The 26,952-nt window shown below is 41.9% G+C and overlaps 2 protein-coding genes across 2 annotated transcripts in view; both read right to left on the bottom strand.

Moving 5' to 3' along the window:
* Positions 1 to 26,952, bottom strand: part of RPLP2 (ribosomal protein lateral stalk subunit P2) — a 483,637-nt gene that overhangs the window by 286,874 nt on the left and 169,811 nt on the right. The gene's annotated exons all lie outside the window — the stretch shown is intronic.
* Positions 1 to 26,952, bottom strand: part of PNPLA2 (patatin like domain 2, triacylglycerol lipase) — a 73,735-nt gene that overhangs the window by 15,197 nt on the left and 31,586 nt on the right. Inside the window, exons 3-9 of the mRNA XM_073604822.1 lie at positions 12,948 to 13,180; positions 9,926 to 9,991; positions 9,331 to 9,540; positions 5,790 to 5,850; positions 2,381 to 2,551; positions 1,410 to 1,542; positions 469 to 591 (exon numbers count right to left, since the gene is read on the bottom strand). Of these exons, the coding sequence (XP_073460923.1) occupies positions 469 to 591; positions 1,410 to 1,542; positions 2,381 to 2,551; positions 5,790 to 5,850; positions 9,331 to 9,540; positions 9,926 to 9,991; positions 12,948 to 13,180 (997 nt within the window). The remainder of the gene's footprint in view (positions 1 to 468; positions 592 to 1,409; positions 1,543 to 2,380; positions 2,552 to 5,789; positions 5,851 to 9,330; positions 9,541 to 9,925; positions 9,992 to 12,947; positions 13,181 to 26,952) is intronic.

Below are 26,952 nucleotides of genomic sequence, written 5' to 3'. Positions count from 1 at the left end.
GGTAGTAAACTGAGGGAATACAAAATCCGTTGAAAGGCAGGGCTTTAATAATAGAAGAGACCCTAGAAGTCTCTTATGTCATAATTCGCCTTCCTGCCGGTCAGCGGGTAATGTGATCTGAGCCCCACACGCACAGCTCAGACCACATTTACGGCCCGCTCTGCATGCCACAGCAATGTCGATCCCGTGCACATACGCGGGAGTGATATCACCGCTGCCAGTCCATTCAAGCAGCCAGAGATTCCTAACCCAGGAAGGCAGACCGGCTTAAGATGGAAGTGCCGGGGAGCTGTGACATACAGGACTGGAGGGCTCCGTTTGTAGGCAAGTCCGTGATCATGTACTAGAATGCAGTGCATACCTGTATATTATGACAAAACTGCAAGGGGCCCATTTTTGTTGTTTACAATGAGGATTTTACTACCGCTTTAAGCATGAAACTATTATACTATATACATATGTGTATACCTGGCTGATATGTGACTGCCCAGCTTCTTCTTAGCTTTCCTTAGAATATAGCGACATACTTTGCGTGTCTGATCTTTAATCCACCGAATATCCTCAGGCACATCAGGAAGCCATTCCAAAAGTCTAAAAGCAAACAACAACAACAAATAATTGAAACCAACTTCCTGCTGTAATGTTTCCTTATGTGCGGTCTAACAAAGTTCTCTCAGCTCACTATTCTACAGTGCAGTGCTTGGTCTTCCAGCAGCCACAATACATCAGTTAGATTGTAGCAGTTATTACAACATCCTCTTTGCCGTGATCAGTTTGCTTTTCATAATAATAAATAAAAAAAATTAAAAAAAAAGGAGGGGGGGGGGGGGGGGGTGTCACACTGAACTATATGCCTCTAATATTCTTTCTATTCTACGTATTCCAAACAAGCTTAACATAGAGTGTAAGAAATTAAGGCTATGTTTCTATAGTGATCACATGCATTTTAACAAAGCAGTACACATAATCCTTCCATACATAATTCATAATTTCTGGCAAATGCTATAACAGGATATAAGTCTCCAGGTATGTATTTAATGCCTCAAAGTCTCTGCTGGAGACATTTAGCTGGGCACACCAAAATGTGTTTCATAAATCTGCATGTTCATATTTTTTGTGCCTCCCAGTATAGGGGCACCTCTGTTGCAGCTCCTCATCCTTCCTGCAGGTGTCAGTGTCCAACTATGGGGATACTTTAACCTCTGCAACCACAGATACTCAAGAATAATGTGAAAATTGGGGACAACAGCACTAAATGTGCAGAGTAGGGTAGTGGTTCTGTATGAAGTCATACAAAATAGAACTGAAGTTACATTTCCTAACTAGATCACCATAGCTTGTTTTTTGGCTGACTCTTTAAGAAAAGGCAACTCTTGCATTAAACTGTAAAATTCCAGTCTGATAATTACCTGACCGTGAAAGACAATGCAGATTCTAGAGGTAAAGTGTAGGGCAGCATCAATGCGGATGCCAAGCGTACCGGCAGCAGATTAGATATTGATAGGTATACACTGCGCTTCTCTGTACAGGCCTCCAATAGTGCTGAAAAGACAGAAAGTGTTAGTTCTCTATATAGAAGCAGCACCTGCATCACAGTATTGCCTGACAGCTAAGTATGAATTTCCATCATCATGTCCAGTTCCACATGGGAGAATTGTTTAAAGCCAGTGCTGCTGGAATCAGCCATCCTTTTTCACTGTGTGCGGGTTCACCTTAGCCACTTTGTTTTAATTGCGGTCTGGTGTCCATTAGATGGGTGGTATAATGCGCTGACATTTTTGCAATGCAGTGCAGTGATCTACAGTTCTACCTAAAGCACATGTCTGCAGTTTTCCACAACGCACATTTCACCAGCATTGTAGTGTGAACAGGGCACATAGAAAACAATTGCTGCCATAACAGGCATTCAGGTAGAGAAAAACGCCACTCATCATACACCATGTGAATGAGGCCCCATATATGTACCATTCGTTCACAGTTTTGTATAGTAGTTATGTACTGTTATGTTGTATTTTACTGATTATTTTCTGCCAAACCAGTTTGTAGCCTGAAAATTAAGAGACCTACAAACCTATTCCATTCTACCAATAATGATGATTTTCTCTATGTATACGTTTCTTTTAAATTGTTTCCTTGTGGTATGGTTTTACACTTTTTGTAATAAACTTGGCCAAATTTTCTTCCATTAAGAAAAGTATATGTGAAAACATGCCATCTTGATTCTATGATTTTGTTCTTGCTGATGTGATTTTCTACATTTTCGGCATATATGATAAATAACCTCCATTTTTTAACTTGTCACACTAGAAGTGGCTTATTGATGATGTATACATGTATGATTCTTTTTGGTAATTGGAAAGATGTTTAATGTCATCCTTACCCTCATTGAGTCTCTGAGGAAGATGCTCAAACACATGTTCCTCAACCTCCTCCACCGCGGAGTTTTCTGTGGACTGTTCCTTCTCCTCATTGTTCTCCTCATTCTGATTAGGTGGACTGGCAGCAGGTGGCAGGGCAAGATATCTCATAGGCTGTGGCCGGTTAAGTAGTCCTGTTGAAATAAGTTACAGTTTAGCATTACTCCGCACTTACAATGGCAACAAAAAAAATTAGGGATTTGGACTTATCTGTATATTCCATATCTGGGAGTACAGTACAGGACACAGGCAAAGTATTTATAGACCCTGTGACATCCCCAAGTAATGAATGAGCATGACCTTGCAGCCGAAACCTGCATCCACAGAAGATTGGATGCCCACCTGGTAGAACTTTGAACAGGCATAAACAGAGGACTAGATGGCAACCTTATAAAACTGGACTACTGAGACCTATTGCTGGAAAGCCCCAGAAACCTCCACAGATCTGATGGATTGGGCACATAAAAGCGCAAGAGGAGATTTTTGCTTTAGAGTGTAAGGTCTGGCGGTCAGAATTCTTATCCATTGAACGATGGTAAACCTGGAAGCAGAGTATCCCTTGCAAAGTCCTGAGAACAAGACAAATAGGGAATCGATCTTCCTGAATGAAGCTGTTGCTTTGATGCAGTCTTTTATGGCCCTCACTACATCCAGGCAATTAAGAGAGATTTTTTTTTGATGCTTTGGATCAGGGCATAATGATAGTAGAACTAGGTCTTCATTGAAGTGAAAACCTAATAAAACCATAGGAAGAATGGATGGTACTACCTGGTCAATGTGAAGAATGAGGATTGGTCCTACAAGAGAGCTGCCAACTCAGCAACATGACTGACAAGACATAATAGCTATTATAAGGGTCACTTTACAAGAGAGGTAACTTAAGAGGATATCTCAGATGGATTCAAAGGGTGGTTTCTGTAGGGCAGAGAGAATCGAGTGAAGATCCCAAGGAAGCACAGGTTGCTGCAAGGAGGGACCTATTGTGAGAACTGCAAGATAAACCTTGAATAAAACTTTTGATAAGGGAGAGCGAAGCCAGAGGTTTTTGAGAGAAAATGAACAAGGCCAAAACCTGTCCTTTCAGAGTGCTTAAAGTGGTAGTAAATTCTATTCTACCATTTGTACCTACAGGCAAACCTATAATAACTTGTACAGTTTAGGAGATATTCAGAGTGCATGCAGCCGGTGACATTATTAGCGCATGCGCTCTGAGGGTCCGGTATACAGTGCCGGACCTTAAGAGCCGTTCTGTAAATGTCAGCTCCCACGCGCAGGAGTGATGCCATCATGCCCCCAGCCACTCATGTAGCCAGAGGACATGAACCCGGAAGGAAGACCAGGGGAAGATGTTAGCCCTCTCAGTGGTGACAGCGGGGCATATGTGATGCATACCAGCACATTATGACTTTGCCTTGCAGGGGATTTTTTTTCTCCATCCACTGCGGTATACTACCGTTTTAAGCAATGTACCCAGCTAAAGTAGATTGGACACATGTAACTATTCATATGCCATAATTATGCATTCCAATACCACCTCTACACCCAGACCTATCTCTCAACTCAACACCCCCCCTCAATCTTCTCACGTATTACAAATTTACTGAGCGACTTATCAGCATGGGTGTCACACCACTTCCTCAAACTCAGTCTTTCTAAAACTGAGCTTGTAATATTTCCTCCTCCCCGATCCCACCCCCCCCCCCCCCCCCCCCCATGACTTTACCATTCAGATCAACGGCACAACCATTGGTCCCTCCACACATGGAGCCAGGGAGCTGGGTGTAATCCTAGACTCTGACCTCTCCTTCAGCCCCCACAGCCAATCATTGGCTAAATTGTGCCGCCTTAACCTCCGCAACATTTCCAGAATTCACCCCTTCCTGACTAGCGACACCACAAGACAACTTATTAATTCCTTGGTTATTTCCCGCCTTGACTACTGCAACTCCCTCCTCACTGGAGCGCTCGGTGCACCTGCTGGGGGTGTCAATGCTCAAAAATAGTGCTTAAAAAAGTTCAGAAGATATTTACGAAAAAAATAAATAAATAAATAAATAAAAGGGAGCATAAAGATAATGTGTCAGTGGTCAGTGTGGGTGGAGTCTTTGAAAGTCAGTGGAATATAATAATAGTGTGAATCTTCAGACCCTTGTGTATGTTCGCCTGAAGCAAGCTGGCTCCATCCAAGGTAGATATTAAACCTGCATACTAAAAGTAGTATTGGTATTTTGCAGATTTATACTTACCTAGGTGAATGCTGCATAGGTCCTAACACTGCAGATTGCTCGGTTCTACCCCCCCCCCCCCCCCCCGAGCAGAGAACTGCAGACTGTCAGTCACAGCTCTCTGCTCTGCACTCTCATCGCTCACTGGAGTGCTGGGCTGTGGAGTTGGCAGTAGCGGCCAGCTCAGGCTCTCATTGGCTCGGTGAGAGGCTGAGGCGGGTGCCAGTCCAGGCATGTGGGCGGATCCCAACTCCAGTGTCGCAATTTTGCCCAAGCCTAGACGTCAGCAGACAGCGGACTTCAGCCTTCTGTCTGCTGAAAACTGGTCACAGGAGTGCAAAATGAACTGCACTCCAGTGATCCACAGGAGGAGGAGTACAGCAAAACAAGCTTTGGGTGTACTTCTCCTTTAAATTTGCATCACTCTAGTTGTAGTTGTAATCTACTCACTCCTGTTTTAAAGTGTGTCTAATGCCCAGCTTCTTTTTTGTTTAGGAGTATGGAAAAATTAAGAAGAATTCCAGGTAAGGTATAGCATTCATTGAGAAAAAGCTAATCATTCTCTGAATGGCACCCATACTGAGTGGCTAACCTCCTGAGTTTACAATGCAGCATGGCAGCCGTTTGACAGTGGACTCGCAGCTAGTTTAGATAGTAGGGGTGCCTATTACAGATATTTCCAGCTTCTAGTGGTATAACGGGCATGGTATAAACGATTACCATACCTGAAATTCATATTTAAAATCCCGGTCAGTATTTCTGCCATCTGTGTCACACTGGTGAGATTTCTCTTCACTTATGTTAAGACAACAGGGAGGGAGAGGAAATCCATTTAAAAGGGAGTTAGCAGTCAGCAGTTCCCCCCATTGGAAGGTTTTTTTATTCCTGCTCTTTGACAGCTCACCATTTTTGGATGTTTCCTCACTTCCAGTCCTGGTGACAGTGGCCACTGGGACAAATATAGTTACTAGTGGGGGCACAGACAGCAATAAAAACCTGAGAGGGGTTCTACCCTCACCACTCCTAAATCAAAAAAAAATATAAGGAATTTTGGCTTTAGATACACTTGTACTAATTTAAAAATGGAAATCATAGTTTAAGTCATTAAACACACATAGATGCAACACAGAATTGCAACTGTACCTACCATTCCGCTTTAGAAAATGTAACGCATCCTTGTAGCCCTGCTTACACATGTCTTTGAGCACCTAAAAAAGGCAACGGAAATAAAAACATTACACACAATATACACAAACAATGATAACATACTATACATTTTGTGTTACAATCAGCGCAGGTTTTTTAAAGACTTTTCTAGGACTCACACTTGATTGGCATCTGTGATACCCAACTAGGTTCACCGAGTCCCCACCTTGCCAGCTGGAGGAATTTCCCTAGCTGCAGGATGCCCAGTGTTATGTCTTGTTGGCACAATGTATTATGGGGGGGGGGTGCCGCAAATTATGCAAAACCCTTTTTTTAATACATGAAATGCGGGAAATACATCAATATGGGATTTTTATTATTCAAATTAAAAACATGGATTTACCGACTTATGGCCTCAATAAAATAAAATTTATGAATATTTACACTTTAACCAGGCCCATTATCCTAAATATGCGAATTGAAAACAACACCAACATGTAGAGGAAGAAAAATAGGCCCTGTAACCTGCCGCAAGAGTTGGACAGCATTGATGTATATTGTTTCGCATTAATGAGACTACAATTACCATATATTGATTTATATTACCACACCAGCCTTATTTGTTGTCATTACAATGTCTAACCTCATTTGGTTAGAACCTTATGCTCTTGGAAACTTAACAGCTCTTTACTTGCAAGCTGGTAGAACCAGTTCACTGGACACGCCTGGACAACTGTTCATTTAGTATTCCTACACTTCTACAATATATGCAAAGTCATTAAAATATAGCTAGTAACAAGGCAGAAAGACTTGGTGTAACAATTGGTTATCAGGCAGAAAATACATTTAGGTTCCATGCACATTATAAGCTAAAAAAAAAAAAATATATATATAATAATAATATGGCAGAAAAGCGCTTACTGAAAGATGCCCACAATAGCACTTTTGTGCCAGCTTTTAGCAGCAGTTAGGAGCATTCGGGTGTTTTTCTGATGACAAATTGCTCCCAAAAACAATAGTTTTTTTCTGCTCCTAGAAGCTAAAGCTTCAAAAATTAAATAGTATGCATGGACACATAGGATAACACTATTTGCTTCTAGTAGCAGAAAAAAAGAAAAAAAAAAAAAAAAACGCTCAAAAGATGCTGCTAGGTCCGTTTTTTTTAAGCTAGCGTGCATGGAGCCTAAGTGTCATTTTTGCAGGCTCTGTTAAGTACTGTATTTATTACCAAGATTATGATTCGGCTTCACAAATGAGTAATATAGTCAAATGAATATTTAATTTTTTTTTTCATAAGTAGTAAACAAGGCTTTTTGTATGTTGTAATTAGTGTAATATTTTATAGGCGTTAGCAGAAGATGAAGAAGTGGAATAGAAAAGATTAATGTCGCTTAGTTCTCCTGAACATTTGGCTACTACACAGTAGCAGAGCAAGGTGAGTTACGACCCTTTCACACTGGTACACCTTTGCAAAGCTTTTCCAGGACTATTTCCAAGACTAGTCTCCATTAAATCCCATGTAACTGTTTACACTGCAGGTGTGCATCTTTGGTGCAGTTTTACAAAAATGGGAATGCATCAAATGTGCATTAGTGTGAAGAGGCCCTTATTTATTGATCCACTTAGTTATCCATTATCTGGATGCAGTATGGCTAGTATTTACATACTGTAATTCTCAGTGTATGTCACTAGATGGCGATAAAGGGCTTCATATGATAAATACAGTTAAATATACAATTGAAGTATAACTCGAGGCAAAACTTTTTTCTAAATTTGGATAGATGGATTCGAACACCTGTCAGTTTTTATTGCGATCTGTGCCCTTTTTAAAAGATTCACCCTCGATTTGTCATGTTTACCGTTATCACCAAAAGTGAAAGTAAACCTCAAATTTTGGGTTATCACTAAAACAGTAATAGTGGAGAAATCTTCCAATGGGGACACTAATTTTGGTGATCCTGGTGAAAACTAGGCATTCTCTCATTTTGGAGTAATTTCCTCCCATTTCCTGTGAAAGGAAATCTCCCCAATGGGACATAGATGGGGGGGAAAAAAAAAAAATCAGACAGGGGTTATAAACCTCCCTTACTCTACACAAAATAAAGTGTTTTGCCTTTAGTTCTATTTTAATTTTATCCAGAAACTCATGTTAAAAACACAGCATCAGCACAGCTGGATTGTTATTTTGTATGAGGAAAGTGAAAAGGTATCCTTTCTTGTAAAAGTTGAAAGACTTTTAGGCCGGCCATAGACGGTTCGAGTCTAGACCGCTTCATCAGGAACCGGCCGAGATTTGAATTGTGTATGGGCAGGCTGATTGTAACAAGTTGATCAATCAACTTGGATACAACCAGTCTGCAGGATTCACTTGCTACAGCCGCTAGCAATAATCACGGTCTTCTGGCGGGGATGGGCCGTTGTTGCAGGAAAGAAGTTTGCGCCATCTATGGTCTGCCTAAGACTGGTGTTTGAATGATGAGACAGTGAGGTTGACTTCCTAATCGCAAATAGGCTGTTTACTTTGGAGGGGAATTTTTCCCTTGGCTTAGTGAATGTGATCAGAATGCACTTTGCAAAGCATACCCAATTATGAGAAAGGAAAAATATAAATAAAATAAAAGGAATTCGGCTTGCACATGATTGGATGCTGGAAGTCAGCAGAACTTCACCTAGGATTTGGTGAGGACCATCCTGTCAGAACTGTTGCACTGTAACAGTAACTCCTCTCTATCTACTAGAACAATTGTGGAAGTTTCTGATTTAGACTAGGGTCGCATCAATGTGTTCTTTGCACGGGCAGAGCAGCCTGCAGAAAACTCAGGGAAAAGGTCCCTACATCTTTTCAAAACTGCAGCCGTAGGGAAACCACATGCTTTTTCATGCGGCTTTTGCGACTTCATGTACCCGAAAACTGATGTGTTTTGCAGACGCATGAGTATACCATAAAGAGCTAAAAATTCTTCCTGCAGTGTGGGAATGCATGCGATTAAAGCCTCTTTCACACATGCAGATCATTCATGTCATCAGTTTTGTTTTTATCAAAAAAAAAAAAAACAGATGAAGTTTACATCAGTTTGTCATCCATTTTTTTTTTTTACATCTGCCAGCTAGAGTCCTTAACCACTTGAGTCTCAGAGCCATGTTTTCATGCAAAAACAGACCGTTTGTCTGTTCCAAAAACGGATGTTGACGGAAGCGGATTTAAATGGATGTAATTGGATGATCATCCATTTACATCCATTTTTTCCATAGAGGTGCATTGATGTCCATTTTTCATCCATCAACGGATGAAATGAAAAAGGGACAAACGGTCCGCATTTGTGAAAGGGGCCTTACACGCATTTCTGCACCTGCATAAGAGTGAACCTAGCCTTACTCAAGAAACAACTGTTTCTCCAACCTCCAGACAAAGGTCATGAAGCAGTATCTGCATGGCCATACATGAGACTTAATCCTGATCTGGCCAAAAACCTTACCGTGTGACTGTTTCTGCTTATCATCTAATCACTCAAACACCACATTGATATTAGGTTCCCATTTACCTGGGGCTCTGGAGGAAAGAGGGCCTTTGACAGTCGGTACAAGTTACTGAGGTTAAACTGTATGCTGGTGTTGGTGACTCTGAGTTCATGAATGTTGGTGCAGCCATCACGAGGACAAATGTCACTTTCACCTGAGAATGGCGAGACGGTGATAGTATTCTTCAGTTCATACTGAGGCAGATTATCGGAAATTCCGCCATCCACGTACCTCTGGAAGGAGTAACCGGGGAAAAAAAAATATTTGTAAAATATAAATGAGCAGGCCGTGACATCTACAGCATAGTAAGGCAACACTTTAAACTTCTGCTCTTTTCATGTGAAAATAATTTAGACTGACAATATGACGAAAGAGACTTAGCAACTTATTGAATTCCCTTGTCAAATTCCATCTCATCACTGATCCAACCAGTCATAAATTTTTTTTATGGTATGACAAGTGCATGTCATACCAGCTACAATCACGATCTGCAGTCATGCAGAAATGTCAGTGATTACGCAGCATTTAGCAGTCATATTTATAGGTGGTATTTGCCATCAACAGAAGATACATGAAACAATACAGTCTAATACAAAGATGCAGAGTTAATTTACTTACTACTCCTTGCAGGCATGGAGGGATGAGTCCACAATACACAGGTATAAAGGTACTGCACACACAGGCCTGAAAGATAAAAGTACTGTGTTACAGAACTCTGGGTGTCACACATTGCTACAGTATAATGGGCTACACATTTCCCCAAGTGTAGCTTCTATTTCACTACTGCAAATGTCTATAGCTAACCAACCATAAAGCTGGTTTGACCTTTTCTCTAGCTGAGTAGTCAGTTGTTTACTGGGAAATAATCTGAAAGCTAAGGAATTTTTTTTTTTTTTTTCCCTGACCTACATACACAATTATGCATGAATCTGCCAGCCTGCAGCCCTGGGATCACCATTGTGTGCAAGCAATGAGAAACACCCAAGAACTATATAAAATATTCCATCTCCGACACTAGGCATGTGGTCCTAACTTTCTAAGCCTGCATACAACCCGAATATGGTCAACAAGAGCATTAATTCACTGTAGACTATCTGTATTATTTGTAGGCAATAGTACACCTTAGCTAGAATATATGTATTCTAATTAAAGAAATACTGTTTAAGTTAAACCTCAATGAGTTAAGATAACTTAGTAAGTATAGGTGCTACAAACACAGGTTACATAGAGCCAGATCACTGTGTGTATATAAGGCAGCAGTGTGATCCAGGGGAAGGGGGGCAGAGAGCTGGAGCATTGTGTGTATAAGGCATAAAAAAATTCATGATAGTGGTCTGCGGGATTCACAATTGTGAGTTTAGTGGTCTGTGAGGTCCAAAAGGTTGGCAACCACTGCTATAAAGAGACGGAGCATGCCTCTTTTCTTCTAGTCTTCTCCTAGTCACCCCAAGTGCCCCCACAAACCTGGGTATGCCCAGGATGCAGATAGAAACTTTAGTTTGAAGACAGAATACAGGTCCATTCCCTCCTCTCTGCATCTCACAGGGAGTTGTGCCCTTCTTACTATTCTAGTGTGCCCAGGTCAGACTTAAAGAGGAACTCCAGGCTCCCCCCTCAAAAAATTAAGTCAGCAGCTACGAATACTGTAGCTGCTGACTTTTAATATTAGGGCACTTACCTGTCCAGGCATCCAGCAGTGTCCTTACCCGAGCCGATTCTTCACAGTCGGTTGCCTACTGCGCATGCACAAAGCACACTGCGCTTTTTGAATGGGCCGCAGTCTTCTGGGACCTATTAAAATGTCCCAGAAGGCTGAAGGGGAAGGAGGGGGCTGAACTTCTGGCTCAGTTCGCCACAGCAAACCGAGCCAGAAGTGGGAGTAGATACCTGTCAAAACCGGATACCAGCTCCCCCCCTCCCCACCGAAAAGGTGCCAAATGTGGCAGAGGAGGGGTGATTGGAGGCAGAAAAGTGGAGCTTTCCCTTTTGGGTGGAGCTCCACTTTAAAGTGACACAGTATCCTTACTCTCCAAAAATAATCCACACGTAGCCACTATTTAATGGCCCTGTAATCCTTTTTCAATTAAAGAATTTCTTACTGTATTTTTCTGCCTCTTTGCTACGTCCTCCGTGAGCTCACAAACCTCTCCTTTTCGCTCTCACTTCTGTTTGTTTGGAGCACACACTGTTGTCGTCATGTACACTGCTCTATGCACACTACAAATCCCATAGTCCATCTCAGGAATGAGCAACACAGGGTGGTTGCATTTCTATAGACAGCGGGACCAGAAAGAAAGAATATAGCCACTCTCTAAAAGGTAGTTGGGTCACAGCAGCAAAAAATACAAAAACAATTGAATTTAGAGGAGGCTGAGCGCAACAGAAAGTTTTGAATTAAGAATATATACTTGTTTCCATCTGTTACTGTTCACGTACTTGCATCCTGGGCTAGGTAGAAAACTCTGACCTAGACTCCTTCTCCTTAAATCCACAGTGGTGCAGAGACCCTTATTTGCAAGCCCATAGGGCAATTGTACTGAGATGGGTTGCTAACCTTGCCCCTACTCTAAATGACTGGGATTTCGATATTTGGCAAGCGAACAGCATTTGAAAAAAAAAATGACTTTTAAACATAGAGGCACGTTTAAAAAGTATTATTTGTTATGGGACCATTGGCTGGATGTGGAAGACAGGCTCTGACTCTAGGAGGTTCCCTGTGTTGCAAATGAGCGGACAGGCCAACCTTACTTGGAGTTTGATATACTCGGTCATATAGTCTGATAATCTGGGCATGACTTTGGACTTTCCTATGCAATTTATGCTGCCTCTACCAGCAATTGTGAGCTCATGCTGCTTAGTGGACTGATTACTTAATTGTGCACACAACCGTGCCTTTTGACTACTTCCCCAAGACTGCATTCACACCTCTTCGTTTTGAATCGTGGGCAGATTTTCTGCGATTCTGCCTACGATTTCAAAGCACCAAGGTGTAAATGACAAATTGCAGAATGCACATTTGAGATGGCATTAATTCTAATAGCACGTAAAATTGCAGTGCGGTTCTGCCGTGCGATAAATCGCAATACAATGGCGGCAGCCCGCATCGCTTTAAGCATGTCACCCAAAAAAGTTCAGGAGCTACTTTTGGACGACATGCTTAACGCGATGCGGGTTGCCGCGATTTATCGCACGACAATCGCTGCAGAACCGCACCGCAATTTAAGGTGCCATTCAGGCGGTTTTTGGGGCACTTAGGCATCTTTTCTGGTCAAAATTTCCTCTCAAAATGCTCCTCTCATAGATGGTCTGTGGGAAAAATGCCCCTTACATTGGTGGCCAGTAGAAAGTATGCCCCACTTGCAGGGGTGATCAGAATGCCACCTTTATAGAGGGCTAAAAACATCATTGGTGTCATGTCGTTGTCTCTGCCAAGTGGTGTTGGACCCAGAACTATGCAGGCACCAAAAGAGGAGAGGTCAATTGACCGCAGCTCAAGGAACCCCCAGCAACCTCTGGGGGAACCCTTGGGCTCCACGGACTCCTCATTGAGAACAGCTGCTCTAGTCTGTTATCTCAATAGGTTTACATATTTACATTCATCCTTGTCCTCTAGGTGCCCGACATACCACAGAAAAGTTACCTGTATAAGCTCTTCCTTGGTATTGAATTGTGTTAGAAGCACATTCTCTCCATCAGACACACGGGTCAGGGATATTCCCAGCCGCCCTGTAGCACTTTCATGTGCATCATCCGGCAGTGTCTTGTACAGGCAGCTCCGGATTATCTTCACCAGATTAAATGATGGGTGTAGAGGTCCCAGAAACCGTTTCCTGGCTTCCTTCGAGACATCAATAATGTTTGCCCCAGCTTCCCCTAAAAAAAAAAAAAAAAAAAAAAAAAAAAGGGGAAAGAAAAAAATATATATATCATATTAGGAAGGAGTGGAGAACAAAGATGCATATGTAATACCACTTTAGGAAAAAATCTCAGGGACCCTCATCTGATAAAGGGTAGCGTGTTAAAGATCATCATAGCTTTGGCTGGCAATACCAGGCTTGGCTCCCTTTTCGCTGGTCTCTTACAGATTGCTACAGGGCGGATAATCCCAATATGGAGTAAAATGCAACATCTGTACATGGTTGTGGGTGTTCTCTAGGCCTATATTGGTCTAGGTCAGTTGATAGTCCAGTTGGTATAGCTGTGTATAATGACTTGCTGTGGTAAGGTAAATGGACATATTGGTGTGAATGTTTGAGGTTGGGGTGTTTTTGAATACTTTCAGTGGAGATGGAACTTCTACATGTCTTGTTATTATACTAAGCTCCTAGTGATAATATGAAAGGTCACCACTATATGTTTAGTGCCAATGTACAATCCTATGCACTGTCCTTATAGATTTGTATATTTGCTCTGTTGGACAATATATAGATGTCACATGGCTGGAAGCCTAGGAGAGGGAAGGTCTGGACAGCCGCACTCCAATAAAAACGCCTTTATTGTGCAAAATAACAAAAGTACAAACCACAGCAGGGTACAGGATTAAAAAGCTGACGCGTTATACACTCAACAGTGCTTAGTCATAGCTATGACTAAGCACTGTTGAGAGTGTGAAACGCGTCAGCTTTTTAATCCTGTACCCTGCTGTGGTTTGTACTTTTGTTATTTTGCACAATAAAGGCGTTTTTATTGGAGTGCGGCTGTCCAGACCTTCCCTCTTCTAATTGCTATATGCTTAGCCTGCATCCGATGCTTCCACCTTGAGGAGAGTGCAATTTCCACATATCCAAAAAAACAAAGTCATTAAGCGCTAAAAACTGGCAGTCATAAGAGACATATATAGTCTTGTCATAAACAATGTAAATAAATGGAAATAATAGGAAACTAATGCGCACAACCACGTTCTCAACAGATCAAGGGTACAAAAATTAGAGAAGCTGCCAACATAAGAGGTGGTCTCACCCACCCTAAGGAGTAACGTAATAAAAAATATAAATATGTGGCGCTAGTCTAAATTAGCCGCTCATCATATCTCACCAAAGAAATCTCAATGTTTCCTTAATGCACAACAAAAAATGATATCTAATCCCATCAGGGGGCAGCTAAAACAGCCAAAATATTAAATACTAGTGAACATAACATAATCCTCACATTAAATCATCCTATAAATAGTGAGTTCCTCAATCAGACTAAGTAAAGAAATGTGGCCAAAAATATTAAGTGGTACTGATGGGAATTCAACAATGGTTCCTCAAGCTGTGTCATGAATTGTGCTAAATCTTCCTCACCATGATGCGTAAGAATAAAATTACAAAATAAATAAATAAATATAATGCTGATGAATAAATAACATGCAATAATGAATAACAAAATGTGCAAATCAATATCACATAAGTGTACAGAAAGTGATCAAGTGCATAAAAGTGACAATAGTGCAGAGCTGTGCATATATAAGAATCAGATTCCGAACTGCACTCCAACAATATATGTATAACACCTCTTCCACATGAAAAAAATCCTTGAAATCTGAAAAAATGTGACATAAACTGTGATCAAGTCCAAAAATAGTAATGCTTCATGCAGTGTATTTTGCAATGTCCAGCCAGATGGTTAATAATCACATGCCAATAACGTGACTTGGTGCTGGATTCATTCACTTGACAAAACTGGTGCAGCACACAGGTGTTTCCCCCAGCCTCTCACCTTAAGCAGCGGCCCCCACTGGGCCAAGTCAGGCAGATAATTAATGTTTAGCTGTGAGGGATGATGATCCAGAAGCTGTCCCCTTCCTCCAAAGGATGTGCGTGGGTCAGATTCTCACTAACTAATCACCAGCGCTCTCACCGACCCCAAAATGATAATGAAGAAGGAGATGCTTCCATAGTGAAGTAATTTCAAAGCAAGTTTATTGTAAAAACATAGTAACTTACATGTATAAACGAAACTGTCAGCAGAAGTGAACAGCAGAGACAATACAAGCTTCCGGGTACGGCCGTCCCCTGGAAGCGTCGGCACCTGGCTCCTCCTACCCTGACGCGTTGCGTCACACCACGTGACTTTATCAAAGTGGGATTAGATATCAATGTAAATAAATGACCGGACCAGAGTGCAGCTGCCAACTTCTGAAAAAGTAGACAAAATTAAGCAACAAATGCAGTGCTCAATTGGACCAGTACCAAAAGAACTTTGGCAATAGTAGTACTCAATATAGTTCATTTATTGGATGCACAATTAAATTAAAAAACAACTGTCCAATGAAAATGATGTAATTAAAATCAAACAATTTAAATTAAAAATCATTCTCATAGTTGAAGTACTCCGAATTATAATATATGCAATACCACCACACTTCCTGGTGACAGAGGGTTAACATCAATAGGTACACTCCATTGTCCAGATAATGACCGGATAGCTAGATAGCTCAATGTGTAGGGAAAACCAGAGGGGAGAGACACAGCTCTCTAGAGTACAACTACTGGTTACTGGAGATGTCACACTCACTGTGCTGCAGATGGTGTACTGTAGTCCACACTGCTGGGTGTAGACAAACAGGCAGGAAAGTAGGCTGATACAGCGATCCAGCAAGCTACAATCTGCTAAAATCTGACGTCCTGGATGGCATTCAGAGTGACGTGCATTAGCTCCAAAGACCTGGAGGCAAAGATCGAGGCCGAAAAGACCGGAAACAAGGGGTGTCCTAGAGTGTACTGGTGTTAGGCGGGTCGCAGGCTCGTTGTTACTGTGGCGACCGTGACTTACATGTTTCACTCCCTGCGCTTTATCAAAGTCACGGGAGCCACAGCAGGAAGGAATTATATAGGTATATAGATGTGGGTGGGGTAAACTATCAGTTCTAATGATGTTAACCCCCTGTATGCCTGCAATAATAAACACATACACAAAAAACAGCACATAAAAGGCAAATGCATATGTAATTATTGTATCATCTTTATTGCTAAACTTGGTGCATGTTTTTTTGCATTTATGTGCTGTTTTTTGTGTATGTGTTTATTATTGTATTTGTCCCAATATTATAATTCTGAGTACTTCAACTATGAGAATGATTTATTTTATTTTGTTTGATTTTAATTACATCATTTTCATTGGACAGTTGTTTTTTAATTTAATTGTGCATCCAATAAATGAACTATATTGAGTACTACTATTGGCAAAGTTCTTTTGGTACTGGTCCCATTGAGCGCTGCATTTGTTGCTTCATTTCCACACATCCCCCTGGAGCGGTGATCCCTTCCCCAAATGGCTGGAAGCCTACTTGTATATTGTGACAGCATGTGAATGTCTTCATGTTTTTTGTTTGTTTTGTGTTAAAACTGCATACATTTAAATAAAAACCTATTTGGAAAAAAAAAAATAGGGGGGGGGGAGGATCATACATAATGACAATACTATGCATTTATAAACTCTCCCATGCTATGAACTATATATCTCTATCAGGGGCGTAACTACCACCATAGCGACCCATGCGGGTGCTATGGGGCCCGCAGCCGAGTGGGGCCCAGTGAGGATAAGAGCTCCGCCGGCACAGTCTCCCAGCCAGGGGAAGAGAGAGGAAAGGAAGAGGCGAGCTGTCCGTATCAGAAGAGAGCTGAATTGCCCGATGTAAGAGCTTTCATTAGAACTTCCAGTGTTCCCGGGGCTCGCGTCACATAGCTCCACCTTTTGGCCCGGTGCCTTTGATAGACAGAACGCCGATCCAATGCGGGACATGTGACGTCATCAAAGGTGTCGGGCCAAGAGGTGGGGCTATGTGACGATGAACCCCGGGAAGACAGGAAATTCAAATGAAAGCTATTACAGCGGGCAATCCCGCTCTCTGCTGATCCGAGTGGCTTGCCTCTTCCTCTATATAAGTGGGGCTGTATGGGGCACAGGCAGACCAGGCTGTATGGGGCACAGGTCACGCTGTATGGGGCACAGGTCACGCTGTATGGGGCACAGGTCACGCTGTATGGGGCACAGGTCACGCTGCATTGACACTAGGGCAGCTGTGGGGGGGGGGGGCTGTTTGCAGGGGGGCCCCATACAACATTTTGCTATGGGGCCCTGCTATTTCTAGTTACGCCCCTGATCTCTATCTAACTTATTTACCCCCTTTTCCTTATAAGCTCTATGAGGCTATATCCAAAGCCAAGTAGTGCCATAACTAGAACTACCAAGCTGCAATTCAAATTTGTGCAGGGCCCTTCCCCATCTAATTTTTAACTAATTCCAAAAGCCTCACTTAAAAACCTTGAATAAAAACAAGGTATACATTTTCCTAAATAGGATGCACAAAAATAATTACTTTGTAGAACCACGAAAGGTGGTTCTACAAAGTATTGACTCAGGGGGCTGAATACAAAAAGGTATGCAACACTTTCCACATATTTATTGGTAAAACATTTTGGAAACCATTTATCATTGTCCTTCCACTTCACAAATATGGTCTATCACAGAAAATCCCAATAAAATACATTTACGTTTTTGGTTACAACATGACAACATTTGGAAAATTTCAAGGGGTATAAATACTTTTTCAAGACACTAAGGCCCCTTTCACACTGGAGCGGTTTTCAGGCGGTATTGCTCTAAAAATACCGCCTGAAAACCGCCCCTAAACAGCCTCCGCTGTTTGTTCAGTGTGAAAGCCCGAGGGCTTTCCCACTGAAGCGGTGCGCTCGCAGGACAGTAAAAAAAGTCCTGCGAGCCGCTTCTTTGGAGCGGGGAAGGAGCGGTGTATTCACCGCTCCTAAACCGCTCCTGCCCATTGAAATCAATGGGATAGCGCGGCTATACTGCGGTAATACCGCGGCTATAGCCGCGCTGTACGAGCGGATTTAACCCTTTTTCGGCCGCCAGCGGGGGTTAAAACCGAACCGCTAGCGGCCGAATACCGCTGCAAGAACGACGATACAGCAGCGCTAAAAATAGCGCTGTTGTACCGCCGACGCCCCCACCGCCCCAGTGTGAAAGGGGCCTAAGGCACACTGGGGCGGTGGGGGCATCGGCGGTACAACAGCGCTATTTTTAGCGCTGCTGTACCGTCGTTCTTGCAGCGGTATTCGGCCGCTAGCGGTGCGGTTTTAACTCCCGCTGGCGGCCGAAAAAGGGTTAAATCCGCTCGTACAGCGCAGCTATAGCCACGGTATTACCGCGGTATAGCCACGCTGTCCCATTGATTTCAATGGGCAGGAGCGGTTTAGAAGCGGTGAATACACCGCACCTTCCCCGCTCCAAAGAAGCGGCTCGCAGGACTTTTTTTACCGTCCTGCGAGCGCACCGCTTCAGTGTGAAAGCCCTCGGGCAATACCGCCTGAAAACCGCTCCAGTGTGAAAGGGGCCTAACTGCCAATCCCATTTATTTACCATGTGCTTATTTTATATTCTACATAGATACAGGGGAAAAAAAAAAAGGCATTCATCCATTCCCTTATCATATGAGGGTGATTTTTTTCTGTATTTGTCTCAGTTTTGAGCTTTTAGCATCTCCTCCACGCGTAAGGTTAATATATATTTATTTTGTAATATGTGGTATGCTTACACAACTGAGTAGAGATTATAAAAAAAACTGTGTTGTGGAGACTGAATAAAGCAGAAGAAACTTGTCCCACGAAAACCTTGTGACATTATACAACATGCCTAGGCTTGTTTTATTGGAGTCTAAAGGCCAGCAGTGCACTTTACTTAGCCTTAATACTACGGCTCATCCGTAATGTAACCAAAGTCTGCTATGACTTGTATATGACTTGTCATATTCTGCATCATGTATCACCAGAACACAATTCTGTTGGATCATACTTGAGAACATTAGAGAAACAAGCAGACTGGTGGCAACACAATTGTGGCCCCTCAGCTGCTGAAGTTTGGCAGACAATGGAATTTGTGACATAGGGATTGATTTACTAAATATAAAAATTATTAAAATATACTGTGCACTCTCCAAGTGCAGCTGATCCATAGCTTAGTAAATGAGGGGAAGGTCTGCGGCCTTCCATCACCCAATCATGTGAAAATATTTCATTTTCCTTAGATGTTGTGATTAGGTATTCTTTGCAAAGTGAAGCGTCACCTCATTTTCTGGGGAACTGCATCTGCAAAATGCATAGTCTACTTGCCTATAGTAAATCAACCCCAATAGTGTACACATATTTAATAGTTCAAAAATAAGTACTATTATTAGAAGAAAAAGATATGTATTCACCCAAATTTGTGAAAAGGTAATGGACTTGGCAGTTTCACACCGTGCATGTCATGTCACTTTTGTGATTTTATTGCATAAATTGTTATCCATGTCATAACTGTGTGCTTAGTATTTCACAACTTTCAGAAGTACTCTTGCATATCTATAGCATAATCTTGCTGAGCAGTGATGTGCTCCTCAAAATTATTGCTCCCACTGGTGACCAAGGGGGAGGTAAAGAAAAAAAAAAAAAAACCAACAGGTAGCTGCTGTTTTACTACCCTCCAGAATTCTGACATTACAACCTGACAGGGCTGTGCACATGCAGTGTTTGAGGCAGCTAAGGCAATTGCAATTTAAAGTGTTACTAAAACCACAACAGTAAAAATAAGTCTGTATATGTAGTAAACCATGCTTGTTATACTCAGTGTGGAACCTTAAGGCCCCTTCCACACTGGGGCGGTGGGAGCGTTGGCGGTAAAACAGCGCTATTTTTAGCGCCGTTTTACCGTCGTTTTTGCGGCTGTATTCGGCCGCTAGCGGTGCGGTTTTAACCCCCGCTGGCGGCCGAAAAAGGGTTAAAACCGCTCGCATAGCGCGGTATTGCCGCGGTATAGCCGCGCTGCCCCATTGATTTCAATGGGCAGGAGCGGTGAAGGAGTGGTGAATACACCGCTCCTTCACCGCTCCAAAGATGCGGCTTGCAGGAGTTTTCTTCTTCTCCTGCCAGCGCACCGCTTCACCTGGGGGGTTTCACACTGAACAAACAGCAGCGGCTGTTTTGGGTCAGTTTGTAGGCGGTATTTTTAGCGCAATAACGCCTGCAAACCGCCCCAGTGTGAAAGGGGTCTAAGGGATTAATCCTCTGCATTGTGTAAAAAGGCTGTTTGATCCCATCTTTTCTGATCCTCCCCTTCTTTCACGGTCCCAAATCCATCTACTAATAGAACAGAGCCTTGGGGGCACTCAGCACAAGCTCAGTTTGGTGTGTATTGCTAGAAAGTTTTTTTTTTTTCTTGGGAGTGCATGTGATCAGCACAGGGCCAATCAGCACTGTCCAGACAGAGGGTCAAGGGTTCTGCAGCCTCATAGGACAGTTAGAGGAGAATGAAAACTCCTCCTTCAAGCTTTAACCAGACACACATAAAGACTGCTATATACTGCTGATGAGAAAAAGTATTTAGCAGTCTGTATTTACTAAAACAATTGCATTTCCATGTTCTCTGTACTGTGGGAGACCAGATATAGTGAGTGCGGGGTCCTGGGCTTAGTAAAACTAATAAAAGTAAAGAAGACCGCGCCAAGGTGGTGCTAATTATTAATCCTGTTCAACTGCTATCAAATTGAGGGACCTAAATCAAAGATAAGAAAGTGAAAAACAGCGCTGTGTTCAGGTGTACATAAGTGTCAAAATGTATGACAACCAAGTAGTGATTACGCTAAATATTAGTACCCAGTGATCATTACATGTGCAAAATTTGTGAAAAAATTATTTTTAGATACATATACAAGTTTTATATTAAATATAAAAAAACTTGTATATGTATCTAAAAGGAAAAGGTTCACAATATGATTCTCAAATTCATATATATCCAAATGTGGGAAATAACAGTGTCATCCTTATTACTAACCTAGAACTGCCTGTAACTCGCCCATTGAGAATAATGGGGCCGCACCCCAACTGCGTGCCAAATGCTCGGCTTGCAATTGCAGTGCGGTCCCCCAATGTAAAACGTTTTTTTTTAAAATGTTTTAAAAAACACACACACGCGTGTCTCTCTCTCTCACTATACATACACACAACAGAATTTAAATGTCCTGTGTTTTTTCACTCGCTTACCTATATAAGGCCTAGTTTAGACCTGTGGTGATCTCTGAAAGGCAATCCACAGTGGAATGCTTTTCGGAGTGCAGCACAGGAGAGAGCGACAGGCATTCAGGAGGAGATTCTGCCGCCTTCTGAATGCTTTTTTTTCTGACAGCCAAATGGGGCTTTTGAATTCAAATACCGTGTCACAAAGGTAAGCCTACCATTTGGCTCTTGGTTGCGGCATAGCCCTGGTCACTCACCAGGTGGTGGTGGTGTTTGAGGCTGCACTGCCGGCAGAACATGACATGAGGTATCATTGGTATAGCAAAGCAAAGGCTTGTGTACAATCAAGGACTTTGCAGCTTAAGAGGGGTGCTTGGAGTTGGTGGTAAATTACGCAGCTCAAGTGCCCATGTGTAAAGATGCCCTATAAAGAAGTTATACAATAACGATATAGCAGAAAGCTCCCCACTTTGTGCAATCTTGCAAACTTGACTCATCCCTACAATAAAAACCTACAAAAATTAGCAAAAAGTCCAAAATATAGGAATAGGTCTTACATACACATCAATGTTAAATGACAAAGAGGAGTTAACATTTGTAAATGGTCAGGATTTTATATTCAGCTCTGGCATGCCCAGGCATTGGAGTTAGTTCAGGGTACTGGCAGAGCTCCATGTGTGTACAGAGGGCAGGCAGTGATCCAGGACTAGCCCCTGTGACAGCTAATCACAGTACCAAGGATTAAGGATTATGATACTTTGGAAAAACCCTTTAAATGTCAGTTGTACATAACACACACATTGTACCTTCATTCAGAAGAGCAGCAATGTGATCAATGTATATTAATAGGCCACAATTCTGTACAGTACATCTTATTCTCTGAGAGGTCAGTGTACATCGTTCTCAAAACGTCGCTACTCTGCATAATGTTTACACCGGACAGATGGACGTGGGACACACACCAGAATAGCAAGTAGTTGTGTCCTGTCTGAGAATTTAAACAACGCTGAATAGAACAAATATTTTTGATTCAATACGCTAATAAACCTATTACTCCAACAGAAAGATCATCATATTTCCTACTCTAGTGCCACCCTGGTGCCAACCTACGGCCCTTGGAACTTTTTGTGCGGTCCTTGGGACACCTGCAGACACTAATCCGTGTCTCCATATTGCCTTGTTATAGCAATGATTTCTAGCAGTCTCACGTGATATATGTCTCCAGTCTGTCTCCTGTTGCATTTCCACAGTCTCCAACTCCTTGTACACCATGTTCACAGTCGCCGATAGTGTAGTCTGCAGTCTCAGACCATCTCCTATACCATGTCCACGCTCTCTGACCATCTCACATATTATGTCCAGTCTCAAACCATCTCTTGTATCATGCCCATAGTTTTTGGCTATATGCTGTTGTGTGTTTGCTGTCTTAATTTCACGTGAGATCCTTTGGTGATGTCTCCCCCCCCCCCCCCCCCATATAAAGAAAGTTGACCATCACTGCTCTATAATATAACATTAATACAAATCCTCAGTCATACATGTTAGATCACAACTACACAGTCTGGCTTATTAATGCCACTTTAATACCAGAAGTGGCTTGACAAAACCGAGTCAAACAGGACTGGTGCACACCAGTTTCCGTCCAGTGTGTTTTTACCCTGCATCAAAAATGCATCTGGAATGCAGCAAAATGCATTAAAATATGCCCATTTCCTCATATGAGAAAAGAAGGAAAAGAATGCGTGGGAATGCTTCAAAAACACGCATGCAAATGCATCCAGAATGCAGAAATTGCGGTGTGAACCAGGCCCTTTATCTTTCTAAATGCAAAGTTTACCATTTCAGACTTTAGGAGGGCCTGCCTATGGTCAGTGGGAGTAGAAAATGCCTCAGGCTTGGTGGTCAGTGGAAGCAAAGTGCACATGCGTGAGAACAGCACAATAAAAAGGAGGACCAGGACCTAATTTCCTGTGCACGAGTAAGCACAGCACAGCAGCGCTCTGCTAGGTCCCAAAGGCAGAGCCCTTCAATGTATCCCCCCCCCCTCTCCCACCGCCGCCTTTCCTAGGCTCTGCTGTCCCATCGCGGAGCCCGGGAGCGATGCAACCAGCGGCACTACACCTAGAGCAAGGAACTGACATTGTTCTTCCCTCTCTGTGAACCTGGAAACCAGAAGAGACAAGGATTTCGTCACTTCCCATTTCCGCTCTTTGTTTACTTGGTCGTTACCGGCCAGGGAAGCAGCCGATCAGCCTGGACCTATCTGTGTCTGAACCGCTACATTGGAGCTCAGAGGAGAGATTTGGGGTCTTGCCATAAAGAGGACTTGTCATGGCCAATGCTTTCACCAGGGATGTTGTTTATCCTTTGTGAAAGCACAAAATAAATAAATAAAATAATTTTGACGCGCCCCAAGCCCCTACAACACAAGTCCAGCATGCATAAGTAAAACAATGATCGCACCACACATGTAATAATTTTAGCTCTACACCTCCTGTGTAACTCTAAACTGGTAAAAGGCATTTAAAATCATCACTAAGAGATTTTTAGGTACTGTAGTTTGGCGCCGATCCACAGGCGTACGCAATTTTAAAGTGTGACATGTTAAGTATCCATCTACTTGGCATAACAGCTTTTATATTTTAACAAAGAAGTGGGTATTATAGTCTGTGTGCAAACATTTTAATCAAAGTGTATTTTTTCCAAACAAATAGCGTTTGAAAAACCGATGCACCATACCATGTGACATAAAAAAAATTTAACAGCCACCATTTTGTTCTCTAGGGCTGTGAAGGTGAACCTTGGCACCCCAAATGTTTTGGAACTACATGCTAGTGCATGAGCATCATGGGAAATGTAGTTCCAAAACATCTGGAGTGTCAAGGTTCACCATTACTGCTCTAGAGTCTCTGCTAAATAATCTATTAAAAAAAAAAAAAAAAAAAACACACACATGTAGGAGAGGACTTTTAGAATTGGTCAGGAAAAGATTTGGAGCTTGATGAGAAAATCAAAATACATTGGATTCTCCCCATTAAAATGACAAAAAAAAAAAATTATATATATATATATATATATATATATATATATATATAAAAATACATACACACACACACCACACAAAATTAAAAAAAAAAAAAAAAAAAGGGAAGAAGACTATAGGAGGTACAATGTGACTGATTTACGAAAGGCATATAGGCTGTTGACTTCAAAAAAGGGATTTTTTCCCTTGGATACACACTATACAACTTTTGTTTGATTTCCTTTGGTTTTACCAAAACCATGTAGTGCAAGGGACTGACCGTTGGCATACAAATTGAAACTTTTAAGGTTTAACCTCATATTATATGGTTTTGGTAAATCTAAAAAGGGAATAAAAAAAAGATCTAAAGAAAATCGTATAGTGTGTATGGAACAAAGCGAATAAAATGTGAAGATCTGTAGACTCCCATCATCCAGTCGTGTTATTGGGTATTCATTGCTCATTCTCTAGGCTTAGGAGAAATTCCCTTGCAAAGTGAACAGTCTATTTGCATTTAATAAATCAACCCCAATGTCTTAAATGAAAGATATTGTAGTTGTATTTTACAAAGGTCTAATGGTTACATAAATATGTGAAAAATGCACTCAGGAGAATTCAGCACATTTGCTTTTTTATGTCAACACAGTCATATAAAGCACAGTGTAAACTCAGAGGACAGATAAGCAGTCATTTTTAGTGTTAAGGTTTCCATTCTATGTGACAGAACATTCTCTGTAAACATTTCTAGGAAGACGAGTTCTTGGAAAGTCACCGCCTGCACTGGCCTCAGGCCAAGACCTAATGTACTGAATGTAAACATCCAGCAAGTCAGAAGCCGAGCCATTACCAGCCCGTCCAATACAACATACCTACCCTACACCTATAGTGATCGGAATGAAACTTCTAAACACAATATTTCCACAAATATGATACGAATCTAATTGCAGAGAAGAGATTTATTTAAAACCACAACTTTAGTCTGACCACAGATAACTGTCCTATGATTTACAGAATGTTCATATACTGAAGTATGGTAGATTGCACTTTTTACATTAGATATACATATAATGTATAATCTCCAATATTCATATGTCTGCATATGTAAAAAAAACACATTTATAGTCTCCTAACTATAAATTATTAGCATGTAGGAAACTATAAATGAGTGAGATCACAGCAATCAAATCATTTTCATTGTTGTGACCAGTCAAAAATAGTGTCATTGTCCTACTCATCAACCAACAATGGCTGACATTTGATCAAAGGACCTTTTATAATGCGTAATGTTTAGTGCCTAACCTGCTCTGAGCTGTACTAAATGCACAGACCTTGATCTACGTGGAAGTTCAAAGAAAAAAAAATAAAACAAAAAATATATACTCTCATGCAACACTGAGTAACGCCGAACATAATTTATTGGCACATCAATAACTTAAGGAAGAACTAAACTTTTTCTGACCACCACAAACTGAAAACGCTATTTAAAAGCAGAACGTCACCCAAGAGGGGAAGTTATGCTCATTTGCCTCCCCCCTTTACTATTTGGCACTTTTTTGACAGGTACCCGCTCCTAATTTCGCCAGGATCATCATGCCAATCCAAACAGGAGCTCACACAATCGTTCTGGGACAAGTCCATTTACAAAGTGCAGCCTGCATGTGCAGTGGAAATACTAAGATGCCGGTGCTCTGACGCGAAGCATAGCGAAGAATGGGATCAAGTGAGGACAGCGCTGGACTCCTGGACATATAATTGTCCCTATATTAAAAGGCAACAGCTACAGTATTTGTAGCTTCTTACTTTTAATTTCTTTGGTGGGACACCAAACCTCCTCAAATTCATTTTTAATATTTAGAGCAAACTCACTCATCCATCCATGTCTGCATGCTTTGTGTTGTTGAGAAATAACTTTGAAAAACACCCCCCTAGCATTTCTAGTTGGGGCCATCTTGAGTAAGGGCAGATGATTTACCTCCTGGAATCTATCTGTCCTTAGCTCAGGCATGAGTGCTTAGCTGAGAAACCCCTCCCCCTCCTCCATATGATAGAAAAAAAATGCCTATGAAGGCTCCTGGAGTGTATGACATTTTGGCGTAGGCCAGAAACCAACTAAAGGAACATTAAAAGAAAAAAAAAAAAAAGTTTAAGTTTAAAAGTAAATATAATATACCTTCCCATCTATTTACTAATGCAAGCATCAAAAGGAATTAAAATAATTTGCACCTGTCATCTTGAGGAAACCTGTATATGCTACAGGTCATATTGACCAATCCATGGTGGGGATGAGCCTGGAGTCCATTACTATGATGTTGTAAAAGGTGACCGGTTGTCTATGCACGAAATTCTCTCATTGCAAAAAGTTAACTCTGGGGTTGGAATACTTAGGCCCCTTTCACACTGGGGCGGTGGGGGCGTCGGCGGTAAAACAGCGCTATTTTTAGCGCTGTTTTACCGTCGTTTTTGCGGCTGTATTCGCCCGCTAGCGGTGCGGTTTTAACCCCCGCTGGCGGACGAAAAAGGGTTCAACCCGCTCGTACATCGCGGCTATAGCCGCGGTATTACCGCGGTATAGCCACGCTGTCCCATTGATTTCAATGGGCAGGAGCGGTTTAGGAGCGGTGAACACACCGCTC

This window comes from Aquarana catesbeiana, linkage group LG11 (genome assembly GCF_042186555.1).
Source record: "Aquarana catesbeiana isolate 2022-GZ linkage group LG11, ASM4218655v1, whole genome shotgun sequence".
Classification (NCBI taxonomy): Eukaryota; Metazoa; Chordata; class Amphibia; order Anura; family Ranidae; genus Aquarana; species Aquarana catesbeiana.
Note: the sequence above shows the minus strand (reverse complement) of the source record. Positions and strands in the feature narration are given on the sequence as shown.